Source organism: Hyposmocoma kahamanoa, unplaced genomic scaffold (genome assembly GCF_003589595.1).
Source record: "Hyposmocoma kahamanoa isolate Upper Pololo Valley unplaced genomic scaffold, ASM358959v1 67, whole genome shotgun sequence".
Lineage (NCBI taxonomy): Eukaryota > Metazoa > Arthropoda > Insecta > Lepidoptera > Cosmopterigidae > Hyposmocoma > Hyposmocoma kahamanoa.
Genome location: NW_020653855.1, coordinates 6233332 through 6256623, shown reverse-complemented (window position 1 = coordinate 6256623; position 23292 = coordinate 6233332). Strand labels below are relative to the sequence as shown.

The window sequence follows — 23292 nt, the reverse complement described above, 5'->3', positions numbered from 1 at the left end:
ATTGATATGAGGGATAAGTAAACAAAAATTTGTTTATACAAAGCATATGTTAGAAAAAAAATTATCAAGCACTCCTAAGTGTCTTTTAATTTGATCGAGTATTACTTAGTGACAGTAACAGGCGTAGGACAGATGTCGGAGTGAAAACGACAGTAGTCCCCAGAGATAGGGGATGCAATCACTGCTCTGGTTGTGGTTGGTTCAGCAGGTTTGTACTGCCATCCAGGGAAGCAATGCTGCCAACATTATGAGAACTTGTGAGCCAGTCACAATACAGGTGGGATTGTTTTTAGCTATGAAATTTTAAATGACAGTTTTCGTGTTTCAGTGCCTATTTACGAAGCTTAGACTAGTGCTGATTTTAGATTATAAATTTATTATCTTTGTAAATATCTATTTTTATAGACAGTTACAGCAAGTTTGGAGTTAGTAAAAACTGATGAAATGGCAACATTTACTCGGAAAGACAGAAAAACAAATCAATTTATGATCTGTCTTTCCAGCTCAGATTTAACTAATTACTTATTTATCAAACAATTAATAAAAAAACTTGTGCAATGTTTGACTGGTAATAAGTAGGCGGAAAGCTATGGGGTGGAATTCCCTACCTGCAGACTTATTCCCTGAACGCTGTAACTGCGACCTTTTCAGGGCGAAAGCAGAAGAAAGGCACTATTTAGGTGTGCATGCTTCATGGTCGACCTCATCGTCACTTTCCATCAGGTGAGATGGTGGTCAATTGCGCATTTTTTTTTAATAGAAAAAACGTTTAAAAGGAAGGGCTAACCTGGAAAGACAGTGTCAATTTCAACGGGTTGTCAAATGACAGTCTTAGGCGATTGTCACACTCGCTGCGTTTTTTAACGTTGTACCGTTGTATCTCAGTTTGTATAGAAACCACGCGCCGACGCATGATTCGTTCGTCCCGGGCATTCCGCTGTGTGGTGGAACGGTCTTACTAATTAGGTCAAATACAATAATTACTTTATAAATAGCACAAAAAATGCACAACTGAGTAAAATTGTGCCCTTTACTTGTATTATAAATCAAGTATTAAGTCACATTTAAGTTAGCTATACCCTTTATATGCAGTAATCATACATCAAGTCAAAAGAGATTGGCTAATTAAAATGCAATTATGGTTTTAAAATATACCTTAAGAATATTTAACAAAATTAAACTACTTGTCTAACATCAAGAACATATTTTAGCTATTTTTTATCAGAAAAACTTAGAAAATGTTTAAACTGAATTTTGAATTTACTGCTGGTGCCTTTCTTTATTCCAAGGTCCAAAAAGTCTAATGTAAGAAGCTATCAAATATGAGAATCGATCAAAAATTAACAATGACAAAAATCCTGTCTTTAAAAAGAGACCGGAGCGCAGCAACCCAACGTACAAAACTACGTACGTTCAAACTACCATATACATAAATTCGAACTACTTTTGCCTTATTGACAAAAACATACACGGTAAGAATATATCTCACTAATTTATTAATATTTAATACACACCATCTCAAGCCGGATTTACGTTTGTATGACGTGTCGTGTCGTGACGCGTCAGAACATTTTCAGGATTCATACATTTAATATGGTTAGATGTACATTAGAGTGTCGCAATCTGACATGACGGCTTGTTTTGCATCGCATCAGAAGCGATCCTGATCAGCGTCAGGACTTGGACGTCAGTTCAGTCAAGTGTGCACGCGCCATTCTGTGTTGTTGTGACGCATCAGAGCCGATTAGTGCCTTAGATATTCTAAAATATGTTATTTTTATATCTTCTTCATAATCAGAATCGGATGATTCAAGAGAAAACATTGCGAACATAAGAACTCTCCGAGAACCTCAACGGTATTGATTCAACGTATCGTCAGAAGGTGTCAGATCACGACATATAGATGTGAACGCTAGCCATGACGTCAGAGCGCATCACGACATGACACGTCACGTCAGACAATTATAAACGCGGCTTATTCACGCTTATTTCACTAACATAAAACTTTTCTCTTATCAGCCTAATAGCGCGTTTACATTAGGTCAATATGTCACTCACTAGTGTAAACACTGAGTTTGACTACCGTAGTTAGCTGGTGAAATCGACCAAGTTGACCAGGTGTAATATACCGTCTAGCAACTCGGTCACCTTCGGCAAGCTACGGTCGATCAAACAAGTTTCAACATAACGATTAGGCGATTTCGTCGAAGGCGGCTGTCGACTCGGTGTAAACAATGAGTCGACTGTGCTTCCTTCGACAAGGCGAAGTAATCTGCCGAAGGTGGCAGATGACTCGGTGTACGACTCTACTGCGCCTGCTTCGGCAAAGTGAAGCAGCCTGCCGAAGGCGGCTCGACCCTGTGTAAACACGCCATAATCCGGTTACGCCTAGATAAGGTATGTTTGCTCCCTAATTCTAGTTTCTACAGTTAATTAGGAGAAGGACTATAGGGTCATACCTTTTCATTGCAGCCTGTATAGCTGAAATATTACTAAATCTTATTTTTTTAAATATATTAGTGAGGGTTTAAAATTAACTAGATAGTATTAATTTTTTGACACCATAACAGTATTATAGGTAGACTTTTAAAAAGTGCGCTCAAAACTATTTAACTATTAAATCTAGGTGACCCATATACAACAGTTGGACTGGGTTATCGTACTCTCAGGAAAAAGTTATTTACATTGGTTTCAGAATTTCATGAGTCTGTGTTGATTGTTATATAATTATAAGTTATTTATAACAACCGTCCAATCGTCAATGACAATGACAATCGTCTGTCGCCACTTTAGTCTGCAATAGTCAGGTAGAGTTTTGCTAGTTCGGTCCCATTACTCTTATAACCTCCCATTAAAGTGTAATAAAGAGTTTCTCAACTAATAATAGTTGGTGTGTTGCCAGTTCGGTTCACATTAATCTTATCACTACCCATTAAAGTGTACTAAAGAATTCCTCAAATAATAATAGTCAGAGAGTTTGCCAGTTCGGCCCATCACTACCCATTAAAGTGTACTAAAGAGTTTCTCAAAAAACATTACTCAGTGTGTTGCCCGTTGAGCCCAAGGTGATGATAAGAGTAGAAACTCTTATCACCACCCATTAAAGTGTACTAATGAGTTTCTTAAATAATAATAACCAATGTGTGGCCAGTTCGGCTCACATTATTCCTATCACCTCTCAAGACAATGGAGGGCTTTACACAGACCGGCTTTACACCGAAAGACTGCTCGATTGAACTCATGAATCAAAACTAACACGAGTAATTGCGCTCGAAATAACATTAGTTGAAAAAAAATTCAATCAGGTAATCGCGCACGTGCAGGCTTTCCGGCACGCAATCCGTATGCTCCTGAGGGCCTACTATAACCTTTCAAAAAATAATCTTATTTCAATGCAAGCTTTTAATAAGCTTATTATAATATTACTCATATTCGTAATCATAGACTATTAGATGCTAACGAATGATTTCCCAATATTGTCTATTCCTTATTAAAAATAGGAAAGAAATAACGCTATATGAACTGTTTAATGCCATCTCTTTCTTTTTTAATGTTCCGAATCGTCCTATCGTAGTATAAAGTTAAAGTACTTAATATTATTTACATTCAGAGAAGTTTAACTGCCAAAAATATATAATATAAGATCTACTAAAATTACGTTATTTTCAATTATTTTTCCGCATTTTCATGAAGAAAAATAAATAAAACAAGCTGAGTCTTGATTGTCACGTTATGTAGTGTCAACTGTTAGTGTCGCCAAGGCGCATATACTCACTGTCATAATTTTACGAAATAAACATCGCGTATTTTTATTTAACGACAACTTATTTCCTATGTACTATTACATCAAAAATAAACAAATTATTGAAGAGATATATGTAAACAAATAAGTTCAACTTAACTTTTAATCATTACAAATCAATATTTAGACAATAAAACTGAAAATAATATTGTTTCCATTTCATCCGAGTAACTATTTTAAGATTGCTAAATTTAACATAAGAACGTATTGCTTTAATGTTAAAGTCGCGTCATAGAACGAACTGAGTGAACGAATAGTCACAAAGCTGCCAATAAAACATCATAGTTTTAACATTATAATAAGCTTATTTTAAGCGCGTCATGGTACGAAAAGTCAATGTAAGATTAAAGTTAAAGTAATATTGTTTTAAGAGGTTGTGGTAGGCCCCCTGATCACGTGCGATATAGTGAGTGTATAAAGAGGACTGACAACTAAAGTACATAATTTCATAGATTTCTCATAGATGGCGCTACGGCTTAAAAGTCGTTGAAAAACCAAATACGCGACAACAAGTATATAGGAAACTTAGAAGTGCGTTCCATGGCTTAGTTGGTATAGCGTCTGCCACGCTACGCTAGAAGAGGTCCGTTCGAATCCGGCCGGATCGAACGAATTTTTTCTGAGTGTTCGGTCTTTGTATTAATAATTATAACTAAAGTACACTTTATGTAAATGGCACGTAAGCACTACACGCTGCTTAGAAAAAGGCTATAGTACTTAGAGTACAGCCGGTGACTGAATTAGATCTTAATGAATTAAAACTATCTATCATATATATCTTATATGCCGTTGACACGTTTATCGTCCACACGCGTATCCCTTGTTGATTTTCTTATATTTTTTCAATAAAATATTTTATACAAAATTTTAATCTACAGCATGGACCACTAAATCAAGAAGACTGCTGAACTTCATACTACAGACAGCAACTCTATAAAAGGTCAAAAACCCGTCTTATATCTAGATGGCGCTGATCAATTGCCTGGAAGTAATTTATATTAAATGGCCGTGGATATCAATTAATTTCTCTTTAATATGAAATACAAGTACCTACTCAGTTTTTTCCTTGTAATATTATTCAAATATTGTCCATAAGCTACAGTTATATTCTGAACTTTGACAAAATATGCATATCAATAGATGGCGCTGTGCGTTACAAACTGATTTAAAAATTACCGCTTCCTAATATGGATAGATGGCGTTAATCCTAAACAAAATAAAAAATATCTATACAAAAATCTATACAATAAACGCCATCTAGTTGATCTGTTTGTTATCATTGGAAATTAGATTAGCTAGTTACAAAAGCCATTTGGTACTCGTCGCAACATCTAGTGAACCATTGGGTACTAAATAACCGACTACGTTGTCTTGTATCGCAATTAGCAGTCTTCTCGAGTGATTGATCCATGGTCTACTACGGGTAAAATATCTATTTACCTCATTGACTTACAATTATATGGACGTCGGGTCCGCGCTAATAAGTGTCCGAACTTATAGGGCGTTAAAATCGTATACAGAGCGTCATTCACGCTTTAGTCTTCGTTTGTTCGACTGACAGCGAAGCAAGCAAAATTAGACAGTACTGCGATGACATTACAATTTAAATTCAACGTTTTAGCTTTTTCATATTCCTTTACACGTCACTACGTTTAAATAGGTTGACTTGGAACATTTTTTCGTGGTTTGTGTATTAGACCCGTCGTCCATTTATTTGTAAGTCAATGATATACCTATACATTATAGTTTGTTATAAATATGAGATCTAACATTAACTTTAAGTAAACTAAATAGTATAATAACTGGGGATTTTCTTAGTTTCAACACTTTAAATGCCTATCTACTTTAAGGGTCGAAATACAAAACAGCGAATCGGCGCGATGCGATTTCGTGCGGTAAAAGGTCTCACTGCCACGGTTCGGGTGATCATTCTTTCGACGATCGTTCACGGTACTAAAGATATTTTTTAAGCTAGGCAGCGACAGGGATCCTTAAAAGAGTGTTGCACTGCTGTTATTGATAAGCAAATATAGAAAAAAACACAAAGAAGACTAACATCGCAGGAATGCGCAATGCGGAGCAATTCGCAAATTCTTGCGATGTGTCGTGCGAGCTCGTAAATTTCTTCGACGACGCATCGCAGTTTTGTGTTTCGACCCTAAACTAGACACACCAATCTAAAAATAACTTAGAGCCTATGCACATGGCGTATTTTATATGCGCTGACAACGACATATCGCGTTTACGGCGCCGTAGATGCTCAAAACCAGATTGTTGCGTTTGCGCGTCTGAATTTGTCAACGTATGCAAAGGTTTACTCGCTGTGACTGCATCGCGTTTGTATCGTTTTTACGCGCGTCATCTGCGATGTAAATCGAGCCTAAACTCGATTAGGCTCGATTTACATCGCCGCGGAACGAAATGGAAGTGACTTTTTGTAACGAAACTGTACATAGCTTTTGACATAAAGCGAGACAGCGCGAGAGTTCTCTAAGAATAGTTTGCAAGTTACACCACAGATAATAAATACTACACTAGTACAGATACGTAAAATAGCAGACATAAACTATCTCATTATAATCTCAGTACAAAGTACTAAAAAAACCGACCTCAAAAGTACGTGGAATTACGTCTATTTGCTAAGTTTCATTGAAATATCCCCTAGTTCGCCACTATACAGGACTTGATACTGGAGATAATAAAAATAGGTTCTCACTACTCAAAGTATATCGAGAGAAAAACGCCTTGAATTGGAGAAATACCAAAATCAACGAAATAATTGCTAAAAGTAATAACTCCTAAATTAAAGTTAGGCGCTATTTATAAAAATGAATCTTCATGCGTGAACAGCCACCCTTTGAGGTGGATGATTATCTTAAAAATGAAATGGGACCACTATGGAAATACCCCCTTTAAAACAAAAAAAGAATCATGAAAATCGGTTCACTAATACCGGAGTTATCGCTTAACATACATACAAAAAAAAAAGAAAAAAAAACGTTGGAATTGAGAACCTCCTCTTTTTTTGAAGTCGGTTAAAAATTACCACCAATATCGTCGATTGCCCCGAGCTTCTGTCTGAGATTCACTTAAGGGTTCCAGCTAAGCATTTACGTAACGAGTCACTAATTCAAATTACCTGTCGCTTTACAAAATTACAAACGGAATTCGTTTATATGGCGTGCGAGCAATAATTTTAATAAAGTTTCTCCTCTTTACCATTTTGATTTGTTCAAACTGTGCTTACGTTAAAAGGTATTATCTAATTCATTTTTTATTACGGTTTTTTTATTAAAGTAATCTATGTTGCGTAATGTTATATTGCTTCTATAATGTGTCAAGTGTGTCTGTACAATGTCGTATAATGTTGTCAATGCTATATTTTGCTATTGTATTTTTATCAGTAGGGAACTGTTTTTGCTTATAATTATTTAATATAGTTTCTATTACATTGTGATACAATTTGTTTGTACCCTCAAAAATAAACTTATTTTGATTCTTAACAATGATCATAGATGGCACCAAGTAAACCGGGGCGATTTGATTGTAATGATATCCCAAAAAGTCAATAGATGGCAGCAATTACATTTTTGTCAAGGTTGTCTTTTTGAGGCGTTGATTATATACGATAATATATAATAAAATAGCACAGAAGTGGAATCTGTATTTTAATATTTAAAGTAAAACTCAGTGCTTAAAAGGCTTCCAAGTAATGATATCTACACAATTTATTGCAAACTAACAAATCAAAAAGTATGGAGAAAACTTCGAATTTTTCTCGTTTCAGCGACAGTTTACTGTTTTTACCAATTTTCATGACTTGTTATTAAATGATTCTCAATTAAACGTTCCTTAAATGTTATTTAAATAGTTTTACATTTCTTTTTCATATTTTATACTTCTTATTTAGTATAACATACCTCTATTTTCGAGATGTAATACTTTATATTTTTTTATTTTATCCAAGTGTCGCCATCTGCAGTTTTAAGTAAGCACTAAAGTTAATTTGAATGAATTGCACTACCATAGTTACACCATAGACATAAAATTTATAACGTGACAATAATTTACTTCCATTCCGTGCCGCAGTAATGTAAATTAAGCTTTACACAAAAACCTCTGCCTTCCCGTCCGCCAATGAACGCTGGCCCTAAGTTAGATTACTTTTAGTATCTGTTAGAGTACAAGTTAAAGTGTAAAAAACGTTGAAAATGAATACAAAGGTTGTTACAATATCGAGTTATTAGGTTTTTGCAATCGTTACACATTGGTAATTAAACTATATTTTCGAATCTAAATGCATTTCTATTTCAAGCTGTAGTGTATGCGACTTGACATACCTACACGCTGTCTCGTGTGTCCCTGCGCGGGTACACCCTAGCAATCAGTTTCAACCGGAGAACATGTCTGTCATTGACACTGTAGGTAATTTTTAACTTTTTAACTTTAGCCTCAAATGTATGAGACGTTTATTAAAACAGCTCTAAAGTAGATGGTCCCAAAAGTTTTCAAGTCTATCCAGCTACGAAATCTTAGCCGGATCGCGTTGAAGTAAATGTCAGTGGGTTATTGTAGGTGTTGATGGCCGTTGGGCGATATTGACGTGAGCGTCAAGGCCGTCAGACGCACGGGACTGACGTCGGAGCCACGTGCCGCCACCTCCAGTTGGGCGTTCTGTGGAGAATGAGAAGTGAAATGGTTATGTAGGTGTTTTGAACATTAGAAATTTGAAAAAGTAACGGGAGACCCATTGACTTACAAATAAATGGACGACGGATCTAATACAAAAACCACGAAAAAAATGTCCCAAGTCAACCTATTTAAACGTAGTGACATGTAAAGGAATATGAAAAAGCTAAAACGTTGAATTTAAATTGTAATGTCATCGCAGTACTGTCTAATTTTGCTTGCTTCGCTGTCAGTCGAACAAACGAAGACTAAAGCGTGAATGACGCTCTGTATACGATTTTGACGCTCTATAATTTCGGACACTTTTTAGCGCGGACCCGACGTCCATATAATTGTAAGTCGGGACCCGATTTTTTTTGTTCCACAATGAAATGATCCCTTGATAAAGCTGAGTCGATCAGCAGTAAAAAAAAATTTGATTAATTTTGTTTTTTTATGGCTTGATCAAAACAAAACATTGAATATGTCAAAATGGTTTTAACAAAAAAAAAAACATAATGGTTCCTAAGACAGTTTCCTTGTATCATATATGGTTTCGGATTTCCCCATACTGTTCCATTAAAAAAAAAACACTGCTTAGGCTAACTGTTATTGAAATTTCTAACCAGGGCCATATTCACTCTTCTGAGTAATGAGCGGCCGACATTCCGTTGAAAGTCTCCGTCTTCCGTGTTCGTATTTGGCCTCTTTGGCAAGCAGTGCTTCTCGTTGCATCTGAGTTTTGAGCTCCGTGGGCACGTCAGGGATGAACAGTTGCATTAAACCTGTCAGCCCGAAGACCACGTGCTGTAAAGATAGCGTTCTTATGAAGTCATTTGCAATTGGTTAGCGCCTGTGCCGATCTTCAAAGAGAGTGATCAGAGGGCGCGTTCCCATTGTGTCGTAACGTATTATTTATCGTTGGACGACTGTCGTGTCTAGCCTGTTCCCATATCACGACTGTTTGTCGTGACTGTCAAGGACATTTATTTTATCGTTGAACGACAATCGTGTCTAACTGTTCCCACTAGATCATGACGACAATTTATCGGTTCACGACAGAATCGTTTGAAGCTACGACTATTTGTCGTTAAATTTTTATCGTAACGTTATATTTATCGTCTGATGACTGTTGTTCTAGCTGTCAAAAAAGTCGTGAACGACAGTTAATCGTTTTTTACTATATATGAACACCTTCATTTAAATATACAAGCCACGACAACTGCACAACTGTCTGTCGTCACGACATAATGGGAACGCGCCCTCGCTATCGCCGGAGAGGTTTTGTCGATATTGCTCTGCAAATTATTTATATTTTCGCCTAATTCTATCGCTGTTTTATCTTCCCATACTTATTCGCTTTCATCTTCTATTTCTTTGTGTGTAATCTACCATCTGTATTGCTGTAAACTGTTTTGTAGTGTACTTGTTATAGAACAATATTAACTGAAGTGAGTGGGACTTTATCCTGTGTTTTCTTGGTGTTGCATAACCTGCATAACCATATCTAGGAATCATAAGTCCCCCACAGATTGAACACTGTCGTAAAATTGCCTGTTTATCAGTAATCTACAAGATATATCACGAAGAGTGTTCGATGGAACTGCATGATTTAATTCCGCCATTCCCATTCCATCATCGTGCGTCTAGACGTAGGCTAGTGTTCCATGCCTATATTGTGGATATTCCAAAGATTCGCAAGCGTTTCGCTTCCACATTTATATGACGAACGGCAAAGGACTGGAATTCCCTGCCTGCGGACTTGTTCCTCGAACGCTATAACTTAAGCATTTTTAAGTGTAGTACACTGACCTCAAATACAACCACAAACGCAAGTCTGGCAGCGAAAACGTGCCAATAATGCGGCGACAGTCCATACGGGTCATTATGATTTGGTGGGTTCCTGTACCCCCTGTATGCACATGTTGGTGGATCTACTTCATTTTCGTCTGCACCCCAATCCTCTCTGTAGTCTGAGGTGTTGAACACTGAAACATGTAAGTAACAAAAACATTAATGATAACATATACGTTAACGTAAACAATTGTTCATTAATTAAAGAAAATATATACGTTTATGTAAACATTTTTTATTAAATTAATAAAAACATATACGTTAAATGTTTGACAGTTCGAAATGAATTAAGTAGCAGTAGCTCTAGCTAACGATGTAGAAAAACACCGAGATTTTAAACCTGCATGTCAATTAAGTTCACAAGCCTTTGAAAACTATATGGCCTAATCCCTCTCTTCCGAGGAGATCATATTTTATGAGCACAAATATTGATTTGTATGGTGCAGAATGGTGCAGACACAGAGAACCTTATTAAAGACTTTGTTAGCAGTAGAACTCCTTGTGACAGAGTTAATCCAGGGAAGTACTGCCACAGCAGTAAAGTGCTTGTGAAATTACAGGCACATGGGACTTGCCAATTTATGTCTCAGGGTGACGGGCGCAGTGGCAGTGCCCGTCAGATCTTTGCGATTTAAAACTCTGAGTGGCACTGCAACTGTTATGGACTGGTGTGTGCATGCATGTGTACCATCAGGCGCACGACTTGTTCGCCCGGTCACTTGATATTATTAAAAAATATATATAAGAAGACAGACAAGGAAAGACTTAGACGAAGTTATTTTTTTTAAATAATAATAATAACGCACACACTCAACATATCCGCCACTAGGGGAAGCCTTGTGTCGCGGGTGCCATAGACACACACATAGACAACCACAAATTACACTCAACTCACGAGAGAAATAAATGTAGGCCATACAAATATTTCTCACAATATTTCTACAATATTTCTCCATGGGTAAGTTAGTTAATAGACTAAAATAGTGGACCGTGGCCGAATCTCTGTCCTTTTATTGTCCCATCAAATTATTTACAATGAAAAGCATCGACCAATAACTCAATCCGACTGCTAATACCCATACTACAGATAGTAATTCTGTAAAAGGTGTGATGTAGTGATACTTACCTATTAATTAGACTAAGATATTTCTATATATGGTACACGATATTAAATTAATATAGATCGACGCGTAGACATGTGTCTCATTGAAGTGATCTCCAAAAACCTACCTGACCTGTATAAGAAGAAGCTATCTTCTTTTTATCACAAAGGTCAAAATCCCGTCTTATATCTAGGTGGCGCTGATTATTCGCCTGGTAGTAGTCTATATTAAAACGAGTGAAAATTTATTTGTAAGTCAATGAGTGAAAAAGTTACATTGCAAAATTTTAAAGAAAGTTCCTCTTTACCCCTTCTGTTGTTCATTTTATGTATAATTCTTAAAATATTGAGAGCCTCCTTCATTGCCCTGGGAGAAAATGAACTTGGGGTTCGCCTGCATGAAGAACAGCCAGATGAAGCAGATTATACTGGCCGTCATGGAAGAATGGCATAAATGGACTTACGTCAAACATGTTTAAAAATATTTATATGGCTATTTCTATCTATGTATATGAGTTTATTAATAATTGTTATGTAGTGTACTTATAATGATATTCTTTGGTTGCACCCCTTATGCACATCCCAAATTTTTATCCTAAGGTTGCCTGGAAGAAATTACTACATAGCAATAAGGCCGCCTGTTGCACATAATCTTACTATATTTATACCTAAATTACTGTATTGTATTTTTAACTTTAATTTTATGTGCAATAAATAATATTTCATTCATTCATGTTTATTGCTCCATTAGATACAGAAAAATATAACCCACATCCTCTCCAATTCTTATAACTCTATCTACATTATTAGTCGATAGCGTTACAACATTACGAGACGTTTTTGACGTAACTCCACTTATGCCATTCTTCCACGAGGTCAGTTTTCTTTTCCTTGTATTTTATATTTATAATTATTCGAATATTGATCAAGACCTAGAATTATTTTCTTAACTTTGACAAAATATGTCAATAGATAACATTGTGTGTTACAAATTAATTTATAAATTAACGCTTCCTGATATGGGTAGATGGGGCTAATCCTAAAGAAATTTAAGAATAGCTGGCACTTATTCACGAAAATCTATGCAATAAGCGCCATCTAGTTGATTTGTTAGTTATCACTAGAAGCTTGCAGTTGTACAATGTAAAATAATTTAAAGTACCGGCACGCTATGATGGCCGTTTTGACGTTTGTCCGCTCAAGTTTCGTATTAATTCATAAATACGTTGAAGGAGCTAATTGCTGTACGTTGTTGTCAATGGTGACGTGCAATAAAATTTATGGAATGTATAATTTTACGTATAATTTTACGGCATTTGTTGTTCGCAATTGGAAATTTAAAAAAATGAAATCTAATACGATCGTCACTTATGGGATCGCTGGCCAGCACAACTTCTATCTCCGGCAAACTCGCGTCAAAGCTCAACGCAAAACAAAGCAGTTTCGAAATGACGATATATTAAGTAAACATTTTTATTTTCGTTTTATTAGAACTTTTTAATCAGCTACCCCTTGCAATACTAGTAATAAGTCGTACAGCGCCAACAATAAATATTTTGTATTTATTGTAATCATGATAACATCTAACAATGGGGGACTGTTCCATTCGGTGGTGTGGGAAAAGTAGCTAAATATCTAATTACAAAACAAACGGAAACACATTTCATCTGTAATTAAATAGGAAATATGTACTTTTGCAATTTTCGTCCAGTATAGCAAAGCTCAAGTTAACTGGTCGTTTTGAAGTGAAACAATTGACGACACCCGTCAATTGTTTCGAATTCGGGCTAGCCAATCGGAGCGCAGTTGTCACAGTAATCATATGGCAGAATGATTTCAAACAACTTAAATAACATTTCGTATCTATTTCTGGTTATATAATTCGATGATCTTAGTACTTGCGACATCTGGTATACCAACAGGTACTAAATACGTACCTATTTACGACTAGCAGTCTTCTTGAGTTATCGATCCATGTCAAAACTAAATACTTACATGAAAGCGAATGATCAATATACCCCGTGAGTGTATTATCCGGTGAATACACGTATTTATACACCATACGAGGAATAAAGTCGCTTGTATAAGCTATTACGAAAGCCTGAAAAATAAAACAGTTATTTAGTTTTAAATAAGGTACTAATTGTAAGGCAGTTATTTATTAAGTTCACAGTTTTCAAACAGCTCATTGCACTTCCATATATTAATGAAAACATTAACAAAATTGTATCATCAAGACATATGTTTATTTCCAGATTTTTTGTGTTTCTTGGGCCATTTTTGTACAATATTTTTTTATCAATTTATAAATTTTTGTAAAAAAAAAAGGTTACGAAAATTCTCCAAGAATTCCTTTAAAATATGTCCTACGATGATACAGAGAACTTATTAATTATCCCAAAATTCTATCTAATTTAAGCGTATAGGTCATTGACTTACAATTATATGGACGTCGGGTCCGCGCTAACAAGTGTCCGAACTTATAGGGCGTTAAAATCGTATACAGAGCGTCATTCACGCTTTAGTCTTCGTTTGTTCGACTGACAGCGAAGCAAGTAAAATTAGACAGTACTGCGATGACATTACAATTTAAATTCAACGTTTTAGCTTTTTCATATTCCTTTACATGTTACTACGTTTAAATAGGTTGACTTGGGACATTTTTTTCGTGGTTTTTGTATTAGACCCGTCGTCCATTTATTTGTAAGTCAATGGTATAATCAGTACTTTTTGCCTAAAATACAGGATTCTCATAGAACAGGTATATGTGTTATATTTTACGTTTACTCGCATAATTCTTCAGTCTTCAGTTATTCATTTGTACAATAAGTTAGTCAATAAACAATTTTATTTATTGTTTTTATTTTTTATTTATTAGATTTCTACAAGGTCATCTCTAGTAAGATGCGCAGATGGAGCAATTTTGTTTCACGAGGGACGGCAACTGGCAACTCACAACTACCTGTTTAAGATGTTTTCCATATAATGTAACTGTGCGAAAATAGTCATTTATTTGAACGACTTTAAAAAAGGAGGAGTTCTCAATCCGATTATATGACTGTTGTTTTTTGTACGTATGTTACACGATTACTTCGGCATTTGTGAACTAAAAGTATAACCTCAGATGTGGTCCCATTGAAATTTGAAGAAAATACTCCATCAGTGTGTGGAGATGAATTCGATTTATTGAATTTCACTCACTTCTCGTTAACCGATTTCAAAAAAACTTGGCAAATAGAAGATTCCAAAAACTTTTCGGATTGGTTTTTATAACAATAATAATTCATTTCTTTGTGAAAACATAGGTTATATAGAAGCTGACATGTACAAAATAAGTAAAGATATATTTATAGGATTAAACCAAATGTAAACATGTTTCTTTTTCATTAATATTACATGTTAAATAAGTTCTCCGTAAAAACTGCCTCCGTGACCGAACGGCGACCATCTGCCACGCTAAGGTCCCAGGTTCGATTCCCATTTATTTCTCTCGTGATTTTTGGTGTAATTTGTGGTTGTCTATGTGTGTCGAAAAAGTGACATTATTATTATTATAGGAAATGACACTATTTTTCCGGATTTAAATCGCGTATATTTGTTTTTGCAAACAAAACCAACGTTTCGGGCCCTTTACTGGTTCCATGGTCACGATTGACTGAGGTGGTACAGTCATCAACCAGTTATGTCTAATATTAATGTAAACCACCCTATTTTTTCGCTATAGTTACAAAAGTTATTAATTAAATACTTTATTTTCAATTTTACAAAGAAACACTGATGTCAAACACCGTCGCGTAAACGGAAAAGTTTCATTTCCTATGTGCAACAATCGCTAAAACCTAAGAAGTCGATATCATTATTATTATTAACACGAATTTCCCCAAAGTAACGCCTGAATCTATTGACTTGCAGAATTTCCAGGATTACTGAAGGGTCCGCATAATAAACGGTTATTTACGTTAATAGATACAATAATAGAAATCTCACAGATTTTTCGGCATTGTTAAACATACGTACGACAACGTCACCTCATGTTATTGACGACATTTTTTAAACGCCTATTAGAGTCGGTGTATTACAGAACAGGTGTACGTGCAGGTTTTAAGTTCTAATGACTGTTTTATAGTACATTGTGTATTAAAGGCAGTAAATAATGAATCATGAAAGCGACTCTATTAGAATTTTTGTGATCTCTCTCGATGATAAAATGATGTTATTGAATGCATGTGAAATACAAGAGAAAAAGGCGAGATAGAATGATCAGGGCTAGCGCCTCGTCTGCACGATTTAGATCTGTGTAAAGAGTCCAATGTCAAGACATTTAGACAACGCACTTCCAATGAAATAATTTGCAATAAATGTAAAAAACCAGGGCATCCCACGAATCAATGCCCTTCCGGTACTGAAATGTACGGAACTGTACGGAACTGAAATCATCTGTTATAATTGCAAAGAAAAGGGACATACGTCAAATAAACGCACAAAACCTCTTAATAGATGTGAAACATGTAAACGTACGGGGCACAAGACTAATGATTGTTTTTTTAATAAATCGTTAAATAGTACTAGGCCGCTAGAAAAAAGGACTGTGATAACTCAATCCATTAAAACTGATTCCAAATATCACAAAGAAGATATAATTAATAAAAATATAAAAGTTAATTCTTACATAGATTTTGGAAGTGATTGCACGCTCATTAGCCAAGAAGTAGTACAAAAAAACTTGTTACCTGTACCACAAGATGATTTACCCACAATAAGAGGATTCGGAAATGGCGCATATACTCCCCTGGAGAAAACACATATAAACTTAACTGTGGGCGAAATAGTTGCAGACATAGATGCTTATGTGGTAGAAGCCTCTATGTTATTAGACTCTATGCTTATAGGGCAAAACTTCACGGAACGACCAGACATTGTAATTATTAAAACAAATAAAGGTCTTGATTTATTAAAACGTAAATTACCACCGGAATTGTCACAATTCATAGCAAGGGAAGATGCATCAGGCGATAGAATAGTCTTGAGGATAAAAACTAGTTCTGTAGTAGAGATGGTTAATTATGTTGAAAGTACAGGTGACAGTAATACAAATTGTGACATTCATATAGAAACAGGAGTGCGTACTGGAGAAAAATTAGATTATTGTGTTATGGAAGGTGTCTATAGTATTGAGGAAGGTCAATGTAACATTCAGGTATTTAATTGGTCCGACCAATTACTCCATTTAAAGGAGAATCTGTTTTAGCTCGATCTAGAAAAATAGTTCCTATTGAAAGCCATGATAATGACACAATATTGTCTTGTAATCTAATATCAGATACATCAACTTTGCCATCAATATCTGAGGATCAGATTAGCGTTAATCCAAAGTTATCACAGAACCAGATTGATTCTGATATAAGCTTGATCAATAAGTACAGAGGCTGTTTTGCTCAAGATTTATCTTAGTTGGGGTGTACTAACATAATCGAAATGAGTATAGAATTGACTGATGACACTCCTCATCACTTTTGGAGTCGAGAAATCGCCCATGAAACGTAGAATGTTTTTCATCACACTTGCACTTTACTGGCTGTCTAAAACCAACCCCTGTCGATGTGCTGTACCCGTTGGCTGGTGTTGTCCCTCCGGACATTCGTAGAGACGTGACTAGCTCCCTGGAACGCTTAAAAAAAGAGACTGACCCGCGGCACCCATTACACCATCACGCGCCGGTAATCCAGAGGATAAAGAGTCATCATAGCTTCATTAAAAAAGTATACCCTCTGGACGGGGAAATTAAGCAGGCCGAATAAGCCTCTGGAAGGAGGGATACTCCATGGCGTTACTCATCCCGTTTGGAGAGGGGTCTACTAATGATTTTGGTTTAAACGCTTTCGTGATGGAAATTTCGACTTAAAGAACGAGTCACGAGGAAGACCGCCCACACAGGTGAATAACGATGAATTAAGAGAGATAGTGGAAGCCGATCCTAGTCAAACTACCCAGGAATTAGTGGCATGGTTTAACGTTACCTTACCCACAATATTGACTCACTTGCGTCAAATCAATAAAATAAAAAAATACGAAAAATGGGTGCCTCATGATTTGACTGATCTGCAGAAAGAAACGCGTGTTGAAACTTGTGTTGCCTTGTTGAACCGGTACAGAAATGAAGGAATATTGGATCGAATTGTAACATGTGATGAAAAGTGGATTCTTTATGATAACCGGAAAAGAAAAATGCAATGGCTGACCCCAGGTCAAATGCCACAACAGTGTCCTAAAGCAAAACTTACCAATAAAAAGGTAATGGTAACTGTTTGGTGGTCTCAGCATGGTGTTATTCACTATAGTTTTCTCCGATCTGGTCAAGCAATAACGGCAGATGTCTATTGTGCCGAACTCCGAACCATGTTGACAAAACTAGCAGTAAAACAGCCCCGACTCATGAATCGATCTTCACCATTATTGCTCCACGACAACGCGAGACCTCACACAGCACGAGAAACCATTTTGACCCTTCAGGAACTGCAGTTAGAAACCATTCGTCATCCTCCGTATTCACCAGACCTTGCTCCAACGGACTACCATTTTTTTCGTGATTTGGACAATTATCTACGTGACAAGAAGTTTTCTTCCCAGGAGGCAGTACAAAATGCTTTCACACAGTTTGTGCAGTCTAGATCGTCGGAGTTCTATCGCAAAGGCATTAATAACCTCCCATTAGATGGCAGCAATGTATAGATAATAATGGCAACTATTTTGATTAAATAAATTTGTTAAAAATTTAAAAAATAAACAATTTAGATTTTCAGTACAAATCGGCAATTTCATACTTTAACCCCTATTATTTACGTTCTGTTTTAAAAATCATTTCCTTCTAAAACTTAGTCAGAACCAAAATTTAATTTTAAAACAGTCGTTAAAACCTAAAATCTGCAAGTGTGTAACTTCTTAGCAAACACTAACAATATGAGAACCACATACCTACGATATAGAGTCATACGAGAATGAATACTTACGTTAGAAACTACAGCTGCATATGTGATACCACGTAAGATACCGTACCTGAAAAGTTAACAATATATGAGTCGACTTTAAAGAAATAAAGGTAACATTTCATACAGGGTTATTGCTAAATATTTATATTTTGTAGCAGTAAAGCTCCTTGTGAAAGAGTTCGTCCAGGGAAGTACTGCAACCTTTCCTATTTCTGCCGCCAAGTAGCAATGTGAGCATTACTGCGTTCCGGTTTTGAACGGTGAGGGTGCTGGTGAAATTACATGCACATGAGACTTATCAACTTATATGTCAGGGTGACGTCATATCTTTGTAATTTAAAGCTGTGAGTGGCACTGCAACTGTTTAAACAGATCGCCCTAAACGGTGATAATTCTGTGCGGTAACAAAAGAATACGATGCAAAATGCACGACCGGCTTGGGGGACGTCCAACCTTACTAACAAATACTGATCTAAAAAGTGTCAGATCTAGAAAGTGTACAACAAAAATATTATAATTTTATTTTTTGATAAATTTATAAGCACCCTGTATAAGCATCGATGTGATTTTTCTTACCAGCTCTCGATCATTTAGAACTGAGTAATCGAACTGCAGAACGAGAAAATTATCTCGAACAAACAAATAGAGAAGATCCCGTAGCGCCCAGGAGGCCTACTCTCAAAATATACAACCGCAGCTGCGTACGAAATCAAAACGATCCGTGAGCCGTCGGCAGTTCGTTAGCCACAACGCTTTCGTTTTGGACTTCGGATCCCATAGACAATAACGGACCGATAACGCGAATGGTGAAATAGGTTCTTTTACATGCTTATACAAAAATTGACTTTAGTGTTGTACCATAATCTATCGAAAAGTCATTATCGACTTGCAAACGTTTAATTAAAGTCGATCAATATTCTATTTGGGAATATTTTACTTCTTATAGGAATATCCGAGATTGTCATGTGAGAATTTATTATTTTGCATTATTTATTATTACCACGCTTTCATGTACATTAATGGCGAAGCTGAATTATATTTACTAAGCAACAGCATTTAAATTCCTCTGAATAATACAAGCCAGTCTAGGCTCACTTGCCCAGGACGCTCATTTAAGTTAAAACGTAAAGGCTAAACAAATAGAGCGTATTTTGCCATGACAGTTAGACGCACGCGGTCGCTGCGCGGCGACAACGCGGCCTCCGCGCGGGGTGAACGCGATGAAATTCGTATTGAATAAATGCGTCCTAAGTGTATATAAACATTTAGCTAGATATCCTCCGGGCCCTCGAGCCCCTTAGGTTATTGGGAACTGGAGAGACGTTGTTTTTTCGGCGTCGGAAGTGAGCGTATCTTACAGCTCCGCTACCAATGAGAAGATTTGGTAGTGGACTCAGAGTCGACGGCTTAGCGGTGGCAACTGCTAGTTGTGCAATGCGCAACGGGAAGTGAGCGTGCCTACTGCTCCGATCTATATCTATCTGGAAAATAGGGAGGGTACAGTACGTGTACCCGGGGCGGCTCACCCGAGGCACTAGCCTCTCGAAGAACCGGATGAAGTCAAATGACAGAGGTCTGTGACAACCCTGTACACTGACTGATCAGGGGTCAGAACCTAAACTTATAAGGTTCTTGTGCACGCACAGGTTATAGTGCCCTCAGGGTCGGTAGGGAGGGTCCCTATAACTAGAACTAATGTAGAAAGAAATGGGGCTGCTTCCTCCATTAGAATACTTACCAAGCTCCGATATCTTCAACCCTCTCAGCCAATGGCCTTCTCGCTTGCGTGACCATTTTGTAAGCGTCCAATCGAATTTCAGCAATGTTGTTAAGCAGAGCGAATAGTGGAGCGAGAGGGAACGCCGCCACGAATAGAGTTACGAAACCATATTGGAGAACTAAAGCAGATCATAAAGGCATTACTTTAATTTCAAACAAGTCCGGTTAAATTTATTAAAAAGGTAAAGGACAATGGTAAACTCCCATATAAATTTTTGTTGATATAATTTCTTTGCGTCTGTTTATGAAAAAATATGTAAAAATATAGAGTTGAAATTCCTGAACAAATGTCGTTTTGGGTTTACTACTCTGAGATGTCAGGAATTAAAGATATTCCAGTTTGAAGTTTTGGAGGTTATGTGTTACGTAATTAAATAAAATATATTCGGTGCATTATTATATCAAAATAAACTACAGAAGCTTTAAACAGAGTTAATAGAAGAGTGAATGGTGACGGCGTTTGTGGAGTAACGAAAATTCAGGGGAAATTATTTTGTCTACTGGTATGGTCAAAAGGCTTGAAGTTACGCCATAACACAAAAAACTGAGTTAATAACATACCACAGACTATTGGACTACCAGTCCAATAGTCTGTGGACACAAATTATTTTTTTGTGAAACGTGCCATATCTCCCTGATTTTGGAGAAGAAATTATGACTTTATTTTTGTAATGAAGTAGTTAATATTTTACTAACTTATTACAAATCAGTACATTTGATATTACGTGATCTAAATGTGGACCATATGCATACGTAGGTACTGAAATTCCTTTTTTAGCGGCTAGATGTCGCTCCGGTTACATACTAATTAGACATTAGAGTTTCTTATAAATATTATTTTATTTAGATAGGCCGCTTTTATAATTTGAAAACCTAATTAATTAACATATTTTATTCAAACTTGAAATTAAAACATTTGAAGACGCTAGCAAATTCTTTTGACTATGATTTTGCCATTGTTCTTTAAATTATCCTTATAAATTATAGTAGTATTAAACCTCGTCGTGAAAGATTTGGTTCAGGGTTTGAATGATGAGGATGCTAATGAATAGGTATATGGACTTGTCAACATGTCTCAGGGTGACAGGTGCAGTGTCAGGTCGCCTCGGAACTTTGCGATTTAAACGCGTCCAAGACTATACAAATCTAGAAAACTCGGACCCTCTTCGGATGTCCCTTGCCATCCGAGAAAACCGAATATCGCTTGTAAGCATACCTAGAGATAAAATCGAAATAGAAGTGGCCAAGTACCACTTATATTTTAATCAATTTTTTTTTTAATATGGCCAATTTTATTTCATTTTGGTTGCCTCTTCCGATCGGAAACTGCGTCTCTTCCGAGTCGAGGCGCGTAATTGGGATTCACAACTGGCTCATCGGAAACTTTTGATATTTGAAATCGAAACAATAGTTGATTTAACTCATAAATTAGAAAGATATGTAGGAATCAGATACATGTTCTCGTTCAGAAACCCGTCTGATTTCGAGACTACCCGATCGGTTCCATCCGATTTTAATTAAAAGCAGCATGCTGGAGGAGGTAGAGCGTTCAAGTAGAGCCATATTTCATATTTTAATTTGCGAAAACACGACTGTTCTGTGTACAGAACTTTAAGAATAAACAATTGAATTTTGATTCAAAACTAAAAAGAGAGCCTTCGTGATAGAGTTTAAGAACTAAAAAAATATTATTTGACAGATTAAACTGCAGGAGTTGAAAAAAACTTAACAACCTGCACAATTTTGTTTTGTTATCATATTAGTATAGAAGTTCAAATTTTACCCAACGTCTTTATTCCACCTTTATAAAAATTACTCACTCATCTCCAAGTACTCGTCGAAAAGAGCCAGTCTGCCCGGGTCTTGGAGGTGATAGTCCTGCTCCCACGCCATATGAGGTTTGTTCAGGTCCTTGGTGACGGCACGGTGTGTACGCTGACGCCACCAGTTATGGAATTTTCTGCAACGTGGTTTTTGACTCATTTCGATGCCTTTTTTTATTCAATTCATTTATTCATTCGTTATTACAGGTACATGATATAGATGGTAATAATAATTTTATGGAATCTCTGCAATAAGCCAAAGTGGCATGCGGAGTCAATTAAATAAAAATGTAATGTCAAAATAAAAAAAAAATAAAAAAAAAAGTAAAAAGTCTAAAAATATTAATAACTAAATGGTACCCAACTGTCAGCATTTACCTATTCTAAGAAACTGTCATTAAAATATTCTTCTATGCTATAGTAACACTTGTCAATTAATAATTGTTTTAATACATGCTTGAATTGCATTCCACTAAGATTTTTTTATTGTGTCTGGAATTTTATTAAATATTTTGGGTGCCATATCAACAACGCTATTTTTGTATAGGGCCGTTTTACATATATTTCTTCGGACCATATATTTCCTGGTACGAAATAAGTACGCTTGTGTAAGTGCCTACTTTCTCAAACTCGTATCTTATAAAGAGTGATTATTCAGGAGACGGTAAAACTTTTGTATTTATTTAAATTTCTTATCAAGGGTGCTAATTTGGATGCATTACTTTAAGGGGTGTATTACGTGAGTACGAATGCAGATAGTTTATTATGATAGCTTTGTATTGCAAAGAATTGCAACAACCTGTAGCCATGGGAGTGAAATATGTCTTCGTGCTATCGTCATTCGCGCAAATGAACTATCGCGCATTCAAACTTTCCCGCAACTGACCATTCGCGCAAATGAACTATCGCATATTTAAGCTTTCGCGCAACCGTCTTCGCACTATCGTCATTCGCGTAATTGGCATTCGCACTCAAGTAGTAGCCAGTGTGTGAATATGAAAGGAAATGTGACGTGAAATTAGCTTGCGAATTTTGTATATATGTTACCGGAAATGTATGTAATCCGTCATTTATACAATTCCTAGGAAATGTATGTAATTCCTAAAATCGCACGGAAATGTGTAAAATAAATTATATTAGACACATTTCCTAGGAAATCTATGCATTTCCTAAATAGCAATCGGAAATGTAAAACATTTGAGATTTCAATGGGTACGCGTACGCGCGTCGCAGTCCCTCTGGGCAGAAACGAATCGGATTATTTAGGTTAAGTTAGGT

General features: G+C 36.3%; 1 protein-coding gene across 1 annotated transcript in view; it reads right to left on the bottom strand.

The window, feature by feature from the left end:
- Positions 1-8037: 8037 nt before the first annotated feature.
- Positions 8038-23292, bottom strand: part of LOC113232157 (anoctamin-4-like) — a 58027-nt gene continuing 42772 nt past the window's right edge. The window contains exons 5-11 of the mRNA XM_026466795.1: positions 22012-22151; positions 20151-20310; positions 18434-18479; positions 13422-13527; positions 10283-10458; positions 9097-9277; positions 8038-8476 (exon numbers count right to left, since the gene is read on the bottom strand). Coding sequence (XP_026322580.1) covers positions 8361-8476; positions 9097-9277; positions 10283-10458; positions 13422-13527; positions 18434-18479; positions 20151-20310; positions 22012-22151 — 925 coding nt within the window. The 3' untranslated portion in view covers positions 8038-8360. The remainder of the gene's footprint in view (positions 8477-9096; positions 9278-10282; positions 10459-13421; positions 13528-18433; positions 18480-20150; positions 20311-22011; positions 22152-23292) is intronic.